Consider the following 19,473-nt stretch of genomic DNA (forward strand, 5'->3'; position numbering starts at 1 on the left):
TTGGGCTCAAAGCAGCAGTGGCCAGGGGGGGCTTGGGGACCCTCTGCAGGCTCTGAGCCTGGCTCTGTGGTGCAGCTGACAGCTGATGGTGGCTGTGATTCCTTCCAAGGGGGCCCTTCCAGCCATCGCCGAGGGTCCCAGGCTGGGAGCCGGCGCCAGGGCAATTACTCAGTGGGCCTGGGACGACGGCGTGACTCAGAGGAGCTGGATGATGCTGTCATCTCTGCAGGTACCAGCCCAGCCCTGCATTGCTAACCTGCCCCGGCACGCTGTCCCATGCCCATGAAACCCCAACACAGCCTCCCTAGAACCAGCCCTCTCGGGGAGGAACTGCAGCAAACCACTGAGACTTGCGCAGGCTCTTAGGGCAATGGCAGGCTTGCTGACATTGCACAGCCCCCGAAGGGTTACGTCAGAGGGCTGTCAGCTCAAGGGGCCACTGATCTCAGCCACCCAGGATGGGAAATTAGGAGAGTTTGAGTAGCCTGGATCAAAGCATCAGGGGTTCTCTGGGCCATACTCAGCACCTTGAATTGGGAGCCAGGGAAGCTTACAGGGCCCTGGGGTGAGGTGCTCCCTGGAAGCCCACAGCTGGCACTCCCAAGTGCAACCCTGTGCAGGTCCTGGGATCCTGGGGGTGGGTGCAGCCTCTGCATCAAATGGAGATGGCGACAGAGGACAGCACCACAGGTCACTGCTCTTGCAATGGGGACCAAATCGGAGCCCTAGAGCCCATGGAAGTTGTGGCTCCATGTCCTCAGCCGGCTGCAGCTGGGAGTTGGAGGGTCCCAGCACCCAGCGTAGGCTCTGAATTCTTGATTCCGTTCCAGAGCAAGACGAGACACCCGCATCTCCTGTCAGCATCTCCTTTGCTGCCGGTGCCTGGGAAAAGCAAAGCTGCCCCGATGGTAAGTCCCACACACAGCCCAGAGCTGGAGGCGGGGGAATCTGAGAAAGTAGGCTCTTTGAGGATTAGACATTGCGCAGCTCAGCCCTATAGGAAAACCTGAGAGAGAGATGGGGCCAACTGTCCTCCCAACGCAGCTCCTGGACAGATGCCTGCCTGTGGCTGCTGCCAAGCCCCCGGGAAGTGGCAGGAAGCCTGGAGCTTTAGCGTGAATCATCTCACAGCCCATTTGGATGTGTAATGCACGGCGGGCTCAGGTACCCATCAGCTTTACTGTCCACCTCTCAATCCCATGTTGGGGTGCGATGTCTCATGAGGGGGCTGAGCCCCCTCCCCTAACCTGTGTGGTTACATTATCGGACAGCCTGCTGCCCATGTCTGTGCTCCTGGGACTGGCCAGAATGGGCTGCTCTCCAACATCGCTGCTCCAGCCACCGCAGAGATGCTGGCTCTCTTGTGGAAATAAAGGGTCTGATGAGAGGGTGGCTCCCATTTCCAGGAACGTAGGAGACCCTGTGTGGGAGCCGTAACCTCCCCACGCTCCTGACCTGTCTGCAGTACCCTGCGGGAGTGCTGGGTTTGGGAAGGCAGCCCCTGCTGGGGTCGTAAACTTCCCATCCTGTACCATATTGCACTTGGCAGAGGCTGGAGTAATGTTCAGGTGGGGCACAGTCTGGGGAGAGGACCTGCTGAGGCCTCGTGGATGGGGACCCTCCACCTGCCCTGTTACCTCCTAGCGTGGCTGAGCCCTTCCCCCACAGGTAGGGGTGCTTTGGGGGCCTCTGTGGAGCTGTGCTGTGGCAGCAGGCAATTGTGGTGGGGATAGAGAAAGCAGGGGAGCCCAGCCCTATGGAGTGACCTTCCCTCCCCATGCCAGGTCCTGTGGCCAGTCCCTCTGCCACCTCTGTGGGATCCCAGAAATCCATGGAGAACTTTGCTGGCTCCAGGTAGGCCTTCTAGACTGACTCTCTGGGGCTGGGGGCACCTTCCATGCAGAGGGGACTTTGCATTCAACAGGAAAGGCCCTAGCCTGTCAGGGGGACACCCCACCGCTTCTTCACTGAGGGGACCTCCCGCAAAACCTCCAGTGCTTGAGCCCTGACCCTGCAGCACAGCAGGGGTTAATCTCTCCCCATGCTGCTGCCAGCCCACCCTGCACTGCAGCGTGCATTGGCCTGGGGCCCAGCAGCCTCCTGGAGAGTGGCCAGCATCCCCCTGCAGCTTGGTCACCTTCTTCGGCAGGAAGGAGCTGGAGAGGAATCTCTCTTGGCCACGGCTGCTGTGTCACGGAGGGGAGTTGGGGTGTGTTCATTCAGTGCTGGAGGCCCACAGCCCTCCCAATGGACCGCCTCTCTCTTGCGATGACCACCACTCTCCCAACGCTGGCAGGATCCAGGCCATGCTGCTCACTGGTCTCTTCTCCTGGCAGGTTCAGTCTCAGCAGGATCAGGGGGCACGGCCTAGTACTGCGGCCACAGTGCCTGACCCCAGAAAGTGAGCTCTCCAAGGACAGTGCCATCCATGACTACCTCCCACTGGTAAGGACCCTGCACTGTCATCCCACCCTGCTGAGCCCAGCTACTCTCCTGGGGTACTCCACTCCCAGCCCAGCAGTGCCAGGGATGGATCCCACCCTAGGACCTGCAATCAAACCTGGGTCTCCTACATGATGGAGCAGACTTGTAATGACAAGGCCAGGATCCGCCCCAACCTCACGGGAGCCAGGGCTCCTGCAGAGCTGCCCCCACCACTGCATGGTATTGCCAGAGGTTAGGCTCCAAAGCGCAGAGTCAATACTGTGTGTGCGCCCCACGACAGGCCTCAGCACTGTACAGGGGAAACTACTGCTGCCCCAGCCTTCCCTACCTGCTCCACCCCAGCTCAGACCCCGTGTGTCCGTGTGATGGGGACAGATCTATGTTAGCCGTTACCACTCGCGAACGAGAACTCAGAGCATTGTCAGTTCTCTGAAAACATCTGCTCAGTGTGCAGCGGCAGTCCAAAAAGCGAACAATGGTAGGAACCATTAGGCAAAGGATAGATAATAAAACTGAAAATATTACAATGCCACTATATAAATCCATGGTACGCCCATACCTCAAATCCTGCCTGCAGCTCTGGGCGCCCCATCTCAGCAAAGTGATATTAGCATTGGAAAAGGTACAGAGAAGGGCAACAAAAATTACTAAGGGTTTGGAACAGCTTCCATATGAGGAGAGATTAAAAAGAGTGGGACTTCTCAGCTTGGAAAAGAGAGGCCTAAAAGGGGACATGATTGAGGTCTATAAAATCATGTCTAGTGTGGAGACAGTGAATAATGAAGTGTTATTTACTTCTTCACATAACACAAGAACCCGGGGACACCCAATGAAATTAACAGGCAGCAGGTTTAAAACGACGAAAAGGAAGTATTTCTTCCCACAACACAGTCAGGTCAGCCTGTGGAACTTGTTGCCAGGGGATGTTGTGAGGGCCAAAACTATAATGCCTGCTAAACCCAGGGTTGAGTTCAATCCTTGAGGGGGCCATTTAGGGATCTGGGGCAAAAATTGGGGATTGGTCCTGCTTTGAGCAGGGGGTTGGACCAGATGACCTCCTGAGGTCCCTTCCAATCCTGGTATTCTATGAAATAATGGGGTTCAAAAAGGAATTGGATAAGTTCCATCAATGGCCATTAGCCAGGATTGGCAGGGATGCAACCCCCTGCTCTCGGTGTCCCTAGCCTCTGTTTGCCTGAAGCTGGGAGTGAACAACTCAATGATGGCCTGTTCTGTTCATTCCCTCTGAAGCACCTGTCACAGGCCTCTGGGCTAGATGGACTGTTGGCCTGACCCAGCCTGGCCCTTCTTATGTTTGTACATAATGAGCCCAGGCCCCAGCGCTGGGCTTCCCCACCCCTGCTGTGCAGTGCCAGCATCAGCAAAAGGGCTGCCTGGTGCACAAGCTCTGCCTCTCAGAGACAGCCCTGCTGCAGCCAGGGCCTCACCTGGCCAGGAGGCCCCCCATGGCCTCTGGAGTGAGTGCAGGACCCCTCCTCCACACCCTAGGCTCTATGCAGTGGGAGTGACAGACGCTGGCCCTGTGCAGTGAATGTGAGATGCTCCCCCCCGCCCTCTCCTCCCCACCAGGTGCGGCTGCAGCAGGCCCTGGGCACCTTCCAGCTAACAGAAAGCTTCTCCGAAGTGGTGCAGATCCCACTGGACCGTCTGCGCCGTGCCTCGCCATATGCCTCGCACCATGCCAGCCTCAGCCCTGGCTCCTGCACCGCCCCCTGGGCACTCATTGCCAAGGGCAGCCCTGATGGCGGCCCAAAGCAAGTGGCGAGCCAGCCCTCTCCAGAGGGAGTGGAGCCTGCCAGAGGCAGCCAGGAGGGGGCACCAGAACCAGGCTTGCCCCATTCACACAGCACCTGCTCTGAGGTCCTAAGCGCTGCCATCTGGCCGCAGGCAGACAGTGGGCGCGGCTCCGAGACCGACGCCTGCGACCACTCGCCCGCCACCTCCGAAGCCGTCAGCCTGCAGGAGGTGGGGCTCGAGGCCGAGGAGGGGGACCTGGAGAGTGCCAGCTGGGCCACGGCTGTGGCACTGGCCTGGCTCGAGCACCGCTGCGCCGGCTTATTTGTGGAATGGGAGCTGCTGGCCGCCAAGGCAGACGCCTGGCTCCGGGCGCAGCAGTTGCCGGAGGGAGTGGATGTGGGCTCTCTGAAAGGGGCGGCACACCACCTCTTCCTGCTGCTGCGCCACTGGGACGAGAACATCAGGCTGAACATGCTGTGTTACAACCCCAGCAACGTGTGAGGGGCGGGGCCGGGCCGTGGCACCAATAAAGAGGTTTGGTTCAGACTTGCTGTGTCCACAGCTCCTTCCCCTCCTGCACTGCCACCGGGGGGCGCTTCCCTCTGAGATGGGCGGGCCCCACCCGCTCCGGCAGCCAGCTCCCTCCCACCATCAGTCCCGCTCCTGAGCCCAGGTGCCCGTCACTCGGCCTCCGGCTGGGGGCCTGGGGTAGCCCAACGAGCAGCAGAAGGGGTTGGAAGCAAGTGAGGGGCAGGCAGTGTTGGGTGAAGAGGAGGCATATGAAACCCCCCCTCGCTCTGCTCACATAGGCCCAGGGCCCTCGTACGCTGCACTGAGCCTCACTGCACCCCCAGTGGGTGGGGCAGTCCCATTACCCCCATTCTGAAGGTGGGGAAACAAACAGAGGAGGTGAAAGGCTCTTTTGCTCTGTAAAAGCAACTCGAGAGTGCTAGGGGACCAGGTTCCAGAATGATTCCGTGGTGTAGGGTCAATGGGACTGAGCCCTGTTTGAACCATGGCCTGAGCAGGGCTGGAGCACCGGGTGGGGGGTGATGCTTATCCCCACGTGTGGTCCCATCTCCTCTAAGACTGACCGAGTTTTAAGCACCTCGAAGGCCAGCCACATTGTTCCCTGAAACGGGTGTCTTTGCAGGTACCCCTCAGGGACTTGCCCCTGGGAGCACATAGAAGCCAAGAGTCCTACCTCCCAGAGCTGCCCTCTGCCACCCAGCCCCCTGCTCTACCCATACTCCCACCCAGGGCTGAGAATGGAACCCAGGAGTCCTGGATCCCAAGCCACTGCTCTAGCCATTATACCCCACTCCCCCCAAACAGCAGGGCAGCTGCTCCGTCCTGTGAAATGGTGCCTCTGCCCCAACAGCAGCAGGGGCCAGACTGATCACTGCAGGCCAGGGCCAGACTGCAGGCCGGGGTCAGGAGAGCCCACGGGACATTGCCACGTTTATTGAGGAAATCCCACGTAAGAGGTGTCCCCAGGGGGGGCCTGCTCCACTCAGCCACCGGGTAGGACAGGCAGTGCCACCAGCTGAGCGGCACCTGCAGAACAGCCTGGAAATTCAGCAGCCAGGGCTACCAGCCCAGGGCATCGTCCCGCCCAGGCAGAATATCCAGTTCCAGCTCCCAGGGGGAGGGGCTGCAGGTCCCATCATCCAGCTGCCCACGGTCTCACTGTGTCTTTTTCAGGGAGGGGGTCGTTTTCTGTGGCTCCAGGGGGGCAGTGGTGCCGTACCAGAGCTGCAGCAGGATCATCCCGTGACACACGTGCAGGAAAGCTGAGCTGCAAAGTGTGGAGGGGTACGTGTTCCAGGAGAGCTCGATGAGGCCCAGGATTAGCACCCTGCAATGGGAGAGAACTGAGTCAGTGCTGGGGAGTCAGGTCCCTCCCCCACAGGAGGGATAACAGCCTTCAGCTCCTCACCCTGCTATCCCAGCCCTGGGGGGCTCCCCGTCACGCAGATCGGCCAATACCCCTCACTCCCAACCCACAGCCCCCCGCTATCCCAGCCCTGGGCTCCCCGTCACACAGATCGGCCAATACCCCTCACTCCTGACCCACAGCGCTCAGTTATCCCAGCCCTGGGCTCCCCCTGTCATACAGATCTGCTGCTACCCCTCACTATCCCAGCCCTGGGCTCCCCGTCACACAGATCTGCTGATATCCCTCACTCCCAACCCACAGCCCCCCGCAACCCCAGCTCTGGGCTCCCCCTGTCACAAAGATTGGCCAATACCCCTCACTCCCAACCCGCAGCCCCCACTATCCCAGCCCTGGGCTCCCCATCACACAGATCGGCCAATACCCCTCACTCCCGACCCACAGCCCCCACTATCCCAGCCCTGGGCTCCCCATCACACAGATCGGCCAATACCCCTCACTCCCGACCCACAGCCCCCACTATCCCAGCCCTGGGCTCCCCCTGTCATACGGATCTGCCGCTACCCCTCACTCCTGACCCACAGCCCCCTGCTATCCCAGCCCTGGGCTCCCCATCACACAGATCGGCCAATACCCCTCACTCCCGACCCACAGCCCCCACTATCCCAGCCCTGGGCTCCCCCTGTCATACGGATCTGCCGCTACCCCTCACTCCTGACCCACAGCCCCCTGCTATCCCAGCCCTGGGTTCCCCATCACACAGATCTGCCGATACTCCTCACTCCTGACCCACAGCCCCTGCGATCCTGGCCCTGGGCTCCCCCTGTCATACGGATCTGCCGCTACCCCTCACTCCTGACCCACAGCCCCCTGCTATCCCAGCCCTGGGCTCCCCATCACACAGATCGGCCAATACCCCTCACTTCTGACCCACAGCCCCCTGCTATCCCAGCCCTGGGTTCCCCATCACACGGATCTGCCGCTACCCCTCACTTCTGACCCACAGCCCCCTGCTATCCCAGCCCTGGGTTCCCCATCACACAGATCTGCCGATACTCCTCACTCCTGACCCACAGCCCCCTGCTATCCCAGCCCTGGGTTCCCCATCACACAGATCTGCCGATACTCCTCACTCCTGACCCACAGCCCCTGCGATCCTGGCCCTGGCCCTTTCCTCAGCAGAGATGACGAATCAAGCAGAGTTGCGATGTGCATAATTACCCGGGAGGAACCCACACAGCCCCTCATTTGCTCAAGTTTATGGCACCACTGAAGGCCAGGGCCTGCCCTGTGCAGTACCAGCAGCGGGAGGGATTCCCAGGAGCTGGGGACAGCACACTGAGGCACAAAGGTAGGTCGACCCCACTCCCCTCCCAGGCACGTACCTCAGCAGGTGGCTGAGCTTCCCGGCAGGGGTGCACCACAGCAGGTAGGGCAGGGTGTGGAAATACCACACGTAGAACTGATAGTGCAGGGACCGGCTGCAGCAAACGCCGATGAAGTTGGAGGTGAAGAGAACGAAGACGACCTGTGCGCTGCCGTTAAGGAGGAACGGAGCTGCTGGCTCCAGGGCTACTGTCTTCCCAGCCCAGGGTGGGGCTCCCAGCACGTGACAGAATCCCAGAGCCACAAGGCTGCACAGGGAGTGGCTGCGTCCCCCCTCCTAACCCAGTGTGGGGGAAGCTCCCAAACAGCCACGCCGCTCCGGGCTGTGGGACTGGGAGGCCCCAGGACGCCTGGGTCTCCCCAGCGCCGCATGGCTGGGAGCCTGGAGATGCTTGCACCGAGGCCTCCTCAAGCCCATGGCCTTCAAGCACTCCCTGGCCGGCCAGGGCTGCCCTGCCCTAGCCTCCATCGCCAGCTCCAGTGTAAGGATATGGTTGGCTGTCAGGGGCTGGGGCGGACTCTTCCTCTCTGCTGGATCCTTCAGCAGTGACAAGAGACTCCCCTCAGACCTGCAGGGAAGAAGGACGAGCACAGGACCCTTCAAGCCCAATCCCGGCAGAGAGGCTGCAGACCCCCCGGGCCATGAACTGGCCCCTCTGAGACTATACAGCCAGCAATGGCTTCATAGAGCCGGGGGCCCAGGTCTGAATAGGGAAGGCCCCAAAAATGGACTAAAGTTCTCCCTTCCCCCGCTTCCCCCCAAACTCCATAGCCCCAGTGCAATGGAAGCTATTTAACGCTATGCTCCCGGTAGCCCAGCCAGGCAGGGATCTGTGGGGGTGGGCTGCCTCAGCCTCCTCTCCAAACCACCTGGCAGTGTAGGGGCTGCAGGGAAACCTCAGGGATCAGCTGCTCTGTACCCAGCGCCCCGTTCCATGCTGGGGTCTCACCTGTGCCACCGATGCAGTGCAAAGAGTCCCAGGGCGCCCAGGTGGGCTGCGAGAAGTGCCAGGTGGAAGGCCCGATGCTGGAAAACCTCCTCTGGCAGGAACCGCCAGTTCACCGTCCACTTGAAAAGGAACTGGCGGCCCAGGTCGAAAGAGCGGGTCACGTACCCAACAGGGTTCTCCAGCAGGAAGGGCAGCCCCAGGACCACCTGCAAGTGAGATCCCCAAACCATGAGAGCAGCTCCCCAGCCAGGACTGTCCCAGGTACCTCGCCAGACACCCCTAAGTGCTGGGGGTCGGGACTGATGGGCATCAGCAGAGCTGAATGGGGAAAGCCCAGGGCTGGGATAGCAAGGGTCTGTGGGTCGGGGTTGAGGGGCATTGGCAGAGGTGTGGGGGGAGCAGGGACATTGGCAGAGCTGCAGGAAGAAGCAAACACTGTGTTCTCCTGCTTGCTGCTCCGGTCATGTCCTGTGTGAATTTGGGCCCCCAGGCTCCTTGGCTGGGGGGACACTGAACAGCTGGGGATACTAAGTGCGAGTTTGTGAGGGGGCTCTGGGTGGGGATGGTCTTTGCCCCAGGCTCCCTCTCTACCCACCCATCCACTGTCCTGATTTGCCCCGTGCGTCTCTGGGTGCTGGGCCTCTTGGGATCAGCCTGGCAGAGTCAGGTGCATCCATGCAGGAGGCATCAGAGACCCACAGACCAGGCTGGCCACGCAGCTCGCCTCGGCTATGCAGGGCCCCAGCGTTCGCCTGGGCTGGGCCAGGCCCACGGGGTGGGTTACCTGCAGCAGCGCACAGATGGAGAGCTTGGGGATGGTGCCCAGGGGGCCGAAGCGCCAGAGAAGCAGGAAGAGGAGCCCTGGAGCAAAGAGCAGGACGTTCATCTTCACCGACACGGCCAGGCTGAGGGGAGAGAGAGAGTCACTCCGGCTCACCAGGGCCCTGCCTGCGGGGTGCCACCCCTCCCTGGCCCTGACCCTGCGCAGAACGGCCCCGATCCTGACTGCAGGCCCCCACAGCCCTAGCGGACCCTGTTCCAGCGCTGTAATGGTGCTGAGGCTGGTGGGGGAGGGCCCTGGATGAAATGACAAGACAGACGGTGAGAGGAGACCGGCAGCTGCCCATCCTGAGGGGAGCGGAGCCAGGGGAACGAACTGTCCCTGTCAGAGGATGCGGGCTGAGGGGTTAGATGTGGCGTCCCCGAAAACGCAGGCCGAGCGGCTCAGTTGGGTGCTGTCAGGGGCATGGGGATCCGGCCAATCGCAGCTCGACTGGCTCAGACAGGTGCTGTCGGGGGCATGTGGGGTTGTGTCCGATTCTGCCCTCGCCCATGGCTTATGCATCTGGGCTGTTTCCAAATCCTGCTGCTTCTCCATGCTCAGCATCTCCAAAATCCGTTCTTTCCTCTCCATCCCCACAGCCAAATGTCCTGAATGGGCCACTGCTGCCTCCTCCTCTCTGGCCTCCCAAATGCCCCCCCCCCTCCCTCCAGCCTGCACAAAGTCCTGCCCCGAGAGGCCTTGTCCTGGCCCAGGGGTTTGATCAGGTCACTCCCAGTAGGGGATCCCTCCACTGGCTCCTCCTCCAACATCACAGCCACCCAAGCTCTGCTCCTGCTCCTCCCTCATCTGCTTGGCGTTGCCCCTCCTCATCCCCTCTGCTCTGCTAAGGCTCCCAATGCTAATTCCTGTGCACAGCGGACTTGAGGGACCCTGCCCTACCCATGTCTCAGTCCCCCTGAGGGCACATCCACGCTGCCACCTGACTTGGGCCAGACATGGGTATCTAGCTGCAGGGTAGATGGACGCTTAGAGCCCAACCTCTGTCATGCTGCTGGAGTCAATCCTGCTGATCTGCGCAGAAGTCACCTGGGCTCGTTCCCCTTCCCAGAGCTCTATCTGTGACCGAGAGCTCCTGGGAGCAGCGACCACCCCTAGCGTGGACTCGCTGCGCTCCTCAGCCCCAGAGGCCTCGTGTTCTGGAGCAGGGAGGGGTCAGTCCTGACCCAGAACAACCCAAGAGAATCCGACACTCCCCAGCCAAAGGAAGGGGTCCAGAGGCTCAGGCCTTGTGGTTTAGGGGGGACGCACCTGAAGAAGCAGCAGCCCCAGGACCAGCGCTCTTCCAGGAAGAGGTTGACTGCAAGGAAGAGGATGGCCATGGCGACGGGGTCGTTAAAGAGTCGCAGGATGTAGATGGAGTGGATGCGGTAGGAGGCGCAGCACATGAAGAAGAAAACATAGGGGGGGACCTACGAGCAGAGACAGGGGCTGCCATCACTGCAGTCCCAGGCCCCCGATACTCGTCAGTCCTGAGCCACCACCCCCTGGTATCCCAGCACTGCCAATGCCCCTCAGTCCCAACCCACAGCCCCCTGCTATTCCAGTCCTAGGATCCCCCACATCTCTGCCAGTGCCCCTCAGTCCCAGCCTGCAACCCCTGTTATCCCAGCCCTGGGCTCCCCCATCTCTGCCAATGCCCCTCACTCCCGACCCGCAGCCCCGCACAGGGCGGATGTGCTCGGAAGCTGGAGTTGTGATTGCTCCCTTGAGCCCCAGGGGGCTTTGGCCCTGGCCGGGTGGCTACAAGTAGCGTCTCACCTTTCTGGTCCGGCTGTAGATGCGGAAGACAAGCAGCAGCGTCACGAGATAGAGCGCGGCGAAGAGATACTGCGCCAGACGGATGTTGGTGCCGCGGCTGGTGATGTAGTAGAGACCCAGGAAGATGTAAACAAACCCGGCGGGGTAACTACAGAGAGAGACGGGAGTGAGGGGCCGGGGCAGTCTGGGCCACTGCAGGAGGGAAGGGGACCTGGCCAATGGACAGCCCCCTCCCAAAAGAGACAGGCCCTATCCACCTTAGACACACACTTCCTTAGCCAGCAGGAAGCCCCGGCCCCCAGGATTGGTCTCCCAAGTCCCCAGCTCCCTCCCAGCCCTTCCTATACTCACACCAGGGGCCCGGTATCTCCCTTCAGCTGGGTGTAATCGAAGGTCCCGTTAACGACTCCCTCCACCTCATCCATGTAGGCTTTCCAGTCGATCTCTGTGTCTGTGGGGAGAGCACGCGGCTCACACTCAGCAGCGTCTCCACACAGACAGCTGCTAGGAGGGGGCTAAGAAAACATGGTCATTCCCCAACCCTACGGGGTGGGAGATGGGCACCAAGCCAGGTCCTTGCCCCATGGGACTTCCCAACTCGGTAACACCAGAGGAGCAGCCAGGCACAGAGCTGGAGACCGGCACTACAGGGTAAAGTAAGGAGAGATCACAGGGAGGGCCAGGCGGGGAGCTGGGCAGGGGGCTGTTCCAGTGAATTAACTGTGAAGGGGCAAATGGGAGGAGACAAAGCTGAGAAAGAAGGCGGGGAGCGAGTGAGAGGAGCTGGGGGGCGGGGCGGGACATGGAGGGTCAGAAGCTTGAATTTGAATTAACAGTGAAAAACTAGCCCACAGCAGCCTCGAGGTTCCCCCACCCCAGCTCTGCCAATGCCCCTCAGTCCTGACCCGCAGTCCCTGTTATCCCAGCCCTGGGCTCCCCACACCCAGCTCTGCCAATGCCCCTCACTCCCGACCCGCAGCCCCCTGTTAGCCCAGCCCTGGGCTCCCCACACCCAGCTCTGCCAATGCCCCTCATTCCCGACCCGCAGCCCCCTGCTCCCCCAGCCCTGGACTCCCCACACCCAGCTCTGCCGGAGCCCCTCACTCCCGACCCGCAGCCCCCTGTTAGCCCAGCCCTGGGCTCCCCACACCCAACTCTGCCGGAGCCCCTCACTCCCGACCCGCAGCCCCCTGGTGCCAGCCCTGGGCTCCCCACTCCCAACTCTGCCGGAGCCCCTCACTCCCAACCCGCAGCCCCCTGCTAGCCCAGCCCTGGGCTCCCCACTCCCAGCTCTGCCGGAGCCCCTCACTCCCAACCCGCAGCCCCCTGCTAGCCCAGCCCTGGGCTCCCCACACCCAGCTCTGCCGGAGCCCCTCACTCCCAACCCGCAGCCCCCTGCTAGCCCAGCCCTGGGCTCCCCACTCCCAGCTCTGCCGGAGCCCCTCACTCCCAACCCGCAGCCCCCTGCTAGCCCAGCCCTGGGCTCCCGACACCCAGCTCTGCCGGAGCCCCTCACTCCCAACCCGCAGCCCCCTGCTAGCCCAGCCCTGGGCTCCCCACTCCCAGCTCTGCCGGAGCCCCTCCCTCCCAACCCACAGCCCCCTGCTAGCCCAGCCCTGGGCTCCCCACACCCAGCTCTGCCGGAGCCCCTCACTCCCAACCCGCAGCCCCTGCTAGCCCAGCCCTGGGCTCCCCACACCCAACTCTGCCGGAGCCCCTCACTCCCAACCCGCAGCCCCCTGTTAGCCCAGCCCTGGGCTCCCCACACCCAGCTCTGCCGGTGCCCCTCACTCCCGACCCGCAGCCCCCTGTTAGCCCAGCCCTGGGCTCCCCACACCCAGCTCTGCCAATGCCCCTCACTCCCGACCCGCAGCCCCCTGCTCCCCCAGCCCTGGACTCCCCACACCCAGCTCTGCCGGAGCCCCTCACTCCCGACCCGCAGCCCCCTGGTGCCAGCCCTGGGCTCCCCACACCCAGCTCTGCCGGAGCCCCTCACTCCCAACCCGCAGCCCCCTGCTAGCCCAGCCCTGGGCTCCCCACTCCCAGCTCTGCCGGAGCCCCTCACTCCCGACCTGCAGCCCCTGCTAGCCCAGCCCTGGGCTCCCCACACCCAACTCTGCCGGAGCCCCTCACTCCCGACCCGCAGCCCCCTGTTAGCCCAGCCCTGGGCTCCCCACTCCCAACTCTGCCAATGCCCCTCACTCCCGACCCGCAGCCCCCTGCTCCCCCAGCCCTGGGCTCCCCACTCCCAGCTCTGCCGGAGCCCCTCACTCCCGACCCGCAGCCCCCTGTTAGCCCAGCCCTGGGCTCCCCACACCCAGCTCTGCCAATGCCCCTCACTCCCGACCCGCAGCCCCCTGCTCCCCCAGCCCTGGGCTCCCCACTCCCAGCTCTGCCGGAGCCCCTCACTCCCGACCTGCAGCCCCTGCTAGCCCAGCCCTGGGCTCCCCACACCCAACTCTGCCGGAGCCCCTCACTCCCAACCCGCAGCCCCCTGCTAGCCCAGCCCTGGGCTCCCCACTCCCAGCTCTGCCGGAGCCCCTCACTCCCGACCCGCAGCCCCCTGCTAGCCCAGCCCTGGGCTCCCCACACCCAGCTCTGCCAGCGCCCCTCACTCCCGACCCGCAGCCCCCTGCTAGCCCAGCCCTGGGCTCCCCACTCCCAGCTCTGCCGGAGCCCCTCACTCCCAACCCGCAGCCCCTGCTAGCCCAGCCCTGGGCTCCCCACACCCAGCTCTGCCAGCGCCCCTCACTCCCGACCCGCAGCCCCCTGCTAGCCCAGCCCTGGGTCCCAGGTTCGGGGCCTGTCCCGGGCCGGCCCAGCCCGCCTCGCCGCCCCGTAGGAAATGCGCCAGGCCACTCACATGCCACCCTGCGAATGACCCAGTGCGTAACCCCCACCTCCGCCAGGCAGAGCCAGGCGGCCACCAGCCCCGTGTACTGGGGCGCCAGGAGCACCCGGTGCTTCTCCTGCCAGGCTCGCCGCAGGCTCTGGCGCAGCGAGCCCGGCCCCGCCGCCCCTTTCCGCCGCGGCCCCGAGCCGGGAGCGGGAGCCATCGCCCGCACTGCGCGGGCCAGGCGGCCGACTCCTGGCCCCGGTGTCACCGGCTAAGGGCTCCCCCACTTCGGGAGGAAACACGCAGCCCTCCCAGGGCGGCCGGTCCCCCAGGCCCGAGGAAAACGGGGGACGGGATCTGCCTGCCGGGCTGCGATGGGGCCATGTCAGGAGCTTGCCCTGGACCCAGCCACGTGTTGCCTGGGGCTGGCCGGAGAGAGGCAAAGTTGGCGGGGCGGGGGACACAGAGATCGGGGGACTCCGGGCTGTGGGAGGGCAGCGTGGCCTGCTGGTGAGAGCGCTGGGGCTGGCGCAGCTGTTTGCCGCGTCTTTAAATGTCCCGACCAAGCAAGGCTCCCTGAGTCCCCAGTGGCTGGTGTTGGGAACACAGGAATCATCTTCCCTTGCAGCCCTGGTGGGCAGGGTCTGGGGAAGCAGCTGACGCACCTCGGCCCAGAGGCGGCTGCATTTCACTGCTGTGTGTGTGTGGGGGGGGTCGCTGGATCAACAAGTGTCCTGCCCCACCCCTGCCCCCGAGGGGCTGCATTCTGGGCTACGGTCCTGGTACCTGTGGGCCTAAACGTACCATGATTAAGCGGTGCCCCTGACCCCGGCGTCCAGGGGGTGGGCTATGTCGTGCATGGGGGTGACAGAAGGGCCGGGGGGTGGTAACACAGGGGTGAGGACGCAGGGCGTGGTGGGGGCAGCACGGAGTGGTGGGGGTCCCCAGGAGGAAGGGGGTCCCCAGGAGGCAACATCCCCTCCTCTTTCCGTCCCCTGGGAGCTGGCCACAGGGTCCCCTCCCACGGGCTCGGCCTGCCGGCGGGGACGGATAGGAAGGGGTTGGTTTCCGGACGGAGTGTTTTCAGCGTTGCACCAAACCCGGCCCGGAAGTGCCACGTTTTTGGGGGGATACACGTGGGAGGCGGCAGGTTCGGTTTCAGCGACCAGCTGCAGATCGGCCACGCCCCCTGATCGATGGCCCCGCCCTCAGATAGCAGCCGCCGCCGCGCCCCTGGCTCCGGGAGCCTGGATCTTCCCTGGCTGCCGGACTCTAACCTCCGGTACCGGGACCGGCGCTTCTGGGATTCGCGGTACCGCCAGGCGGGGGCTACTGCGGCTGAGTGGTTTGGGGGCTTATCCTGCTTCCGCCAGCAGCTGGAGGCGGAGCTGCGCCCGGGGGACCGGATCCTGGTGCTGGGTGAGTGAAACCCCCCCCGGGGCTACCCCTCAGCCTCATCGGGGCTTACACCTCCCTCCCGCGGACCGGCGCCTGGGGCTGGGTTAGGGGCACCCCGGCCTCTGTCCCCGTTTTCCTCTGCGGGGCTGGATCTTGGGGGTGGGTTTGTGCTGGGGGTCCCCGCGCGGGATGACACGTATTTCCACTGCCCGGCACTAAGATACCTTCCCCCCCACCCCCCCCGCGCTTTCGGTGTATTGTAGGTCCTCCATAAACAAAACACTGATGGTGCCTTTCTTCTCTGCGAAGGGTGCCCCCCGGAGTTGCGGTAACGTCAGGGCTTGCGCCCTGAGAGAGCTGCAGCCTCCCGGGAGCCTGGGGGGACTGGTCTGCCCTAGGAGACGCTCCCTCAGTGGGGGACCTGGGACTAGCTCCGTAAGGCGAATGGGACTGAGCCATGTCCCTGGGTAGTGCTGCACCCCTTGGACTGTGCAGGGCCCAGTGACTCGGAGATGTGGATAACACATGGCTCAGACATGCCTGTGCCATGAGACTGAAGCATGTTTTAACCATGCTGGGCTCTGGCCTGTCCCGGGGCCCCCTGGCTGAGGAGCTGGACTGGTGTAGTTGGGGCAGACGCAGTGCGGCCAGAAGAGGACAGTGGTGACATGCTAGCCGGTGTGATCCTGCACCTGATGCCGAGTGACAGGGCTGGGATGGAGCCGGTTGCGGTAGTGACCCCTCTACACTGAGGTAGTGCCTAGAGGCCCCAGTGAGCTCAGCCACGTGAAGTTAGACCTATCTTCCTGGGAAGTAGCCTTGAGAACCTGGTACTGGCATAGCCTCGTCTACCTGAGCCTGCTGGCAGTTAGGAAGGAAAGCTCTGAGACCCCTGACCTGCCTCCTCTCATGTCCAGGATTGTTATCTCTGGAGCCTAATGACGCATCAAGTGTTCATGTTGTTAACTGTTTCATTGCTGATCATTGTAGGAGAGAAATCCAGTGGTGCTGGGATTGTGGGGGGAGCCTGAGCAGAGAATCGTCCCTTTATCCCACGCACATCTCCACCCTGGGCTGGGCACTTCCAGGTGCGGAAGGGGAAGGTACTGGCGAGTGAGCAGCTGCTGGTGTTAGCAATGGGAGGCAGTTGCACACCTGGCCTGGGGGAACAAGATCAATGGCTGGTTTCATCTGGATTACGTCCCAGCGGCTGTGGGGAAGGCCTGGGCTGTGTCAGGTGACCTCGGCCTGGGCTGTGTGAGAAGGTCTCTTTGAATCGGTGGTCCTTGAACGTGGCCTTTCTGGGGCTGAGTGCTGCAGGACAGACAGGGGAGAACATGGATCTGTCTTTCCCTCTGTCTGGGGGAGTAACTGGCTGCTTCTGAGGGGGGTTGTAGTGAACTTGGTGAGGAGGCATAGTGGGGTCTGCACTCTCCTGGAGAGGAGAGTGCCCCCTACTGACTCAAATGTGCCTCCCAGTCTGGTTAGCTGCTGACAGCTGACCACACTGCAACCTGTTGGAAATTTCCCTGGGTCATAACCATAGGGGGTAGCCTAAATTCCTCCTTACCTGTAAGGGGTTAAGAAGCTCAAGTAACCTGGTTGGCACCTGACCAAAGGAACCAATGGGGACAAAAGATACTTTCAAATCTGGTGGGGGGGGAAAGAGGTTTTGTTTTGGGGTCTTTATTTTCTGTGGGTGTTTGCTCTTGGGACTAAGAAGGACCCGACGCCAATCCATGTTCTCCAAATCTTCCTGAGCAAGTCCCTCATATTTCAAATTTGTAAGTAACAGTCGGGGGTGGCGTATTAGTTTACCTTTGTTTTCTCAACCTGTGAATTTTCCCTTTGCTAGAGGGAGGTTTATCCCTGTTTTGTTGTAACTTTGAAACTAAGGCTAGAGGGGTTTCAGAGTAGCAGCCGTGTTAGTCTGTATCTGCAAAATTATAATCCACCTTGATTATCACTACAAAAAGTTTTTTTTCTCTCCTGCTGGTAATAGCTCACCTTACCTGATCACTCTCATTTCAGTGTGTATGGTAACACCCATTGTTTCATGTTCCCTGTGTGTATATATAAAATCTCCCCCCGTATTTTCCACTGAATGCATCCGATGAAGTGAGCTGTAGTTCACAAAAGCTTATGCTCAAATAAATTTTAGACTCTAAGGTGCCACAAGTACTCCTTTTCTTTTTAAGGCTAGAGGGGGTTCCTCTGTGCTCTTTGTATTTTCTGCTACTCTGTGTAAGGTTAACTACCAGCCTAAGTTTGCGGAGGTGATTCTTTTACCGTTTTCTCTTTAAATAAAATCGTTCTTTTTAAGAACCTGACTGATTTTTCCATTGTTCCAAGACCCAGGGTTTTGGGTCTTGGATAATTTTGTAACCAATTGGTTAGGATATTATTCTCAAGCCTCCCCAGGAAAGGGGGTGAATAGGCTTAGGGGAGTATTTTGGGGGAATAGGACTCCAAGTGGTCCTTTTCCTGAATCTTTGTTTAACTCACTTGGTGGTGGCAGCAGTACCCATCCAAGGACAAGGAAGGATTTGTGCCTTGGGGAAGTTTTTAACCTAAGCTGGTAAAAATAAGCTTAGGGGGCCTTTCATGCGGTTCCCCACATCTGTACCCCAGAGTTCAGAGTGGGGAAGGAACCCTGACACCCTGGTAAGTTTATTAAGGTTTTACAATGACTCAGTTTCCACACAAGCATTCCTTTATTAGTCCAAAGGCCACTTGGCATTGGTTACATCCAAAATATCAACATAATCAGATTCTACCACCAGGAACATAAGAACAGCCGTACTGAGTCAGACCAAAGGTCCATCTAGCCCAGTGTTCTGTCTTCCGACAGTGGTCAATGCCAGGTGCCACAGAGGGAATGAACAGAGCAGGTGATCATCAAGTGATCCGTCCCCTGTTGCCCATTCCCAGCTTTTGGCAAACAGAGGCTAAGGACACCATTCCTGCCTGATGGCCACTGAGGGACCTATCCTCCATGAACTTATCTAGTTATTTTTTGAGCCCTGTTATAGTCTTGGCCTTCACAACATCCTCTGGCAAAGAGTTCCACAGGTTGACTGTGCATTGTGTGGAAAAATACTTCCTTTTGTTTTAAACCCGCTGCCTATTAATTTTGTTGGGTGACCCCTAGTTCTTGTGTTAGGAGAAGGAGTAAATAATACTTCCTTATTTACTTTCTCCACACCAGTCATGGTTTTATAGACCTCTATCATATTCCCTTAGTTGTCTCTTTTCCAAGCTGAAAAGTCCCAGTCTTATTAATCTCTCCTCTTACGGCAGCCGTTCCATACCCCTAATAATTTTTGTTGCCGTTTTCTGAATTTGTTCCAGTATCTTTTTTGAGATGGGGCGACCACATCTGCCCACGGTATTCAAGATGTGAGTGTACCATGGATTTATATAGGGGCAATACGATGTTTTCTGTCTTATCTATCCCTTTCTTAATGATTCCCAACATTCTGTTCGCTTTTTTGACTGCCGCTGCACACTGAGGGGATGTTTTCAGAGAACTATCCACAATGACTCCAAGATCTCTCTTGAGTGGTAACAGCTACTTTAGACCCCATCATTTTATAGGTATAGTTGGGATTGTTTTCCAATGTGCATTACTTTGCATTTATCAACACTGAATTTCATCTGCCATTTTGTTGCCCAGTCACCCAGTTTTGAGAGATCCTTTTGTAGCTCTTCACAGTCTGCCTGGGACTTAACAATCTTGAGTAGTTTTGTGTCATCTGCAAATTTTGCTACCTCACTGTTTACCCTTTTTCGAGATCATTTATGAATACGTTGAATAGGACTGGGCCCAGTACAGACCCCTGAGGGACACCACTATTTACCTCTCTCCATTCTGAAAACTGACCATTTATTCCTACCCTTTGTTTCCTATCTTTTACTCCGTTACCAATCCATGAGAGGACCTTCCCTCTTATCCCATGACAGCTTACTTTGCTTAAGAGGCTTTGGTGAGGGACCTTGACAAAGACTTTCTGAAAATCTAGGTACACTATATCCACTGAATCCCCCTAGTCCACATGCTTGTTGACCCCCTCAGAGAATTCTAGTAGATTGTTGATGTATGCTTTCCATTTACAAAAACCATGTTTACTCTTCCCAACAAATTATGTTTATCCATGTGTCTGACAATTTTGTTCTTTACTATAGTTTCAACGAGTTTGCC

General features: G+C 60.1%; 3 protein-coding genes across 4 annotated transcripts in view; 2 read left to right on the forward strand and 1 right to left on the reverse strand.

Moving 5' to 3' along the window:
* Nucleotides 1–4,733, forward strand: part of VWA5B2 (von Willebrand factor A domain containing 5B2) — a 45,737-nt gene extending 41,004 nt beyond the window's left edge. The window contains exons 18-22 of one of the 2 annotated variants that reach the window (XM_078854343.1): nucleotides 110–229; nucleotides 831–908; nucleotides 1,785–1,854; nucleotides 2,337–2,445; nucleotides 4,036–4,733. In XM_078854343.1, coding sequence (XP_078710469.1) covers nucleotides 110–229; nucleotides 831–908; nucleotides 1,785–1,854; nucleotides 2,337–2,445; nucleotides 4,036–4,704 — 1,046 coding nt within the window. In that variant the 3' untranslated portion in view covers nucleotides 4,705–4,733. The remainder of the gene's footprint in view (nucleotides 1–109; nucleotides 230–830; nucleotides 909–1,784; nucleotides 1,855–2,336; nucleotides 2,446–4,035) is intronic. The other variant, XM_078854344.1, reaches the window with a different exon arrangement.
* An 891-nt stretch (nucleotides 4,734–5,624) lies between these two features.
* On the reverse strand, nucleotides 5,625–14,155 carry ALG3 (ALG3 alpha-1,3- mannosyltransferase). The gene is made up of 9 exons (XM_073359200.2): nucleotides 13,902–14,155; nucleotides 11,390–11,489; nucleotides 11,039–11,186; nucleotides 10,529–10,689; nucleotides 9,221–9,341; nucleotides 8,437–8,642; nucleotides 7,978–8,055; nucleotides 7,486–7,629; nucleotides 5,625–6,061 (listed from the first exon to the last, which is right to left on the reverse strand). Exons 1-9 carry the CDS (start codon nucleotides 14,092–14,094, stop codon nucleotides 5,890–5,892), a joined length of 1,323 nt encoding a protein of 440 aa, XP_073215301.1. The 5' UTR covers nucleotides 14,095–14,155; the 3' UTR covers nucleotides 5,625–5,889.
* An 841-nt stretch (nucleotides 14,156–14,996) lies between these two features.
* EEF1AKMT4 (EEF1A lysine methyltransferase 4) overlaps nucleotides 14,997–19,473 on the forward strand; it is a 30,838-nt gene continuing 26,361 nt past the window's right edge. The window contains exon 1 of the mRNA XM_073359201.2: nucleotides 14,997–15,293. Within this exon, the coding sequence (XP_073215302.2) occupies nucleotides 15,071–15,293 (223 nt within the window). The 5' untranslated portion in view covers nucleotides 14,997–15,070. The remainder of the gene's footprint in view (nucleotides 15,294–19,473) is intronic.

The sequence above is a fragment of the Lepidochelys kempii genome, chromosome 9, assembly GCF_965140285.1.
Source record: "Lepidochelys kempii isolate rLepKem1 chromosome 9, rLepKem1.hap1, whole genome shotgun sequence".
Lineage (NCBI taxonomy): Eukaryota > Metazoa > Chordata > Testudines > Cheloniidae > Lepidochelys > Lepidochelys kempii.

Bases quoted from the DNA above. Each gene is read 5' to 3' on its own strand.
- ALG3 (XM_073359200.2), bottom strand. From the start codon at position 14,094: ATGGCTCCCGCTCCCGGCTCGGGGCCGCGGCGGAAAGGGGCGGCGGGG. The intron at 9,342-10,528 runs GTGCGTCCCCCC...CTCTCCCCTCAG, and splicing joins TGGGGCTGCTGCTTCTTCAG to CCTGGCCGTGTCGGTGAAGA. The intron at 8,643-9,220 runs GTAACCCACCCC...TCTCACTTGCAG, and splicing joins CCATCTGTGCGCTGCTGCAG to GTGGTCCTGGGGCTGCCCTT.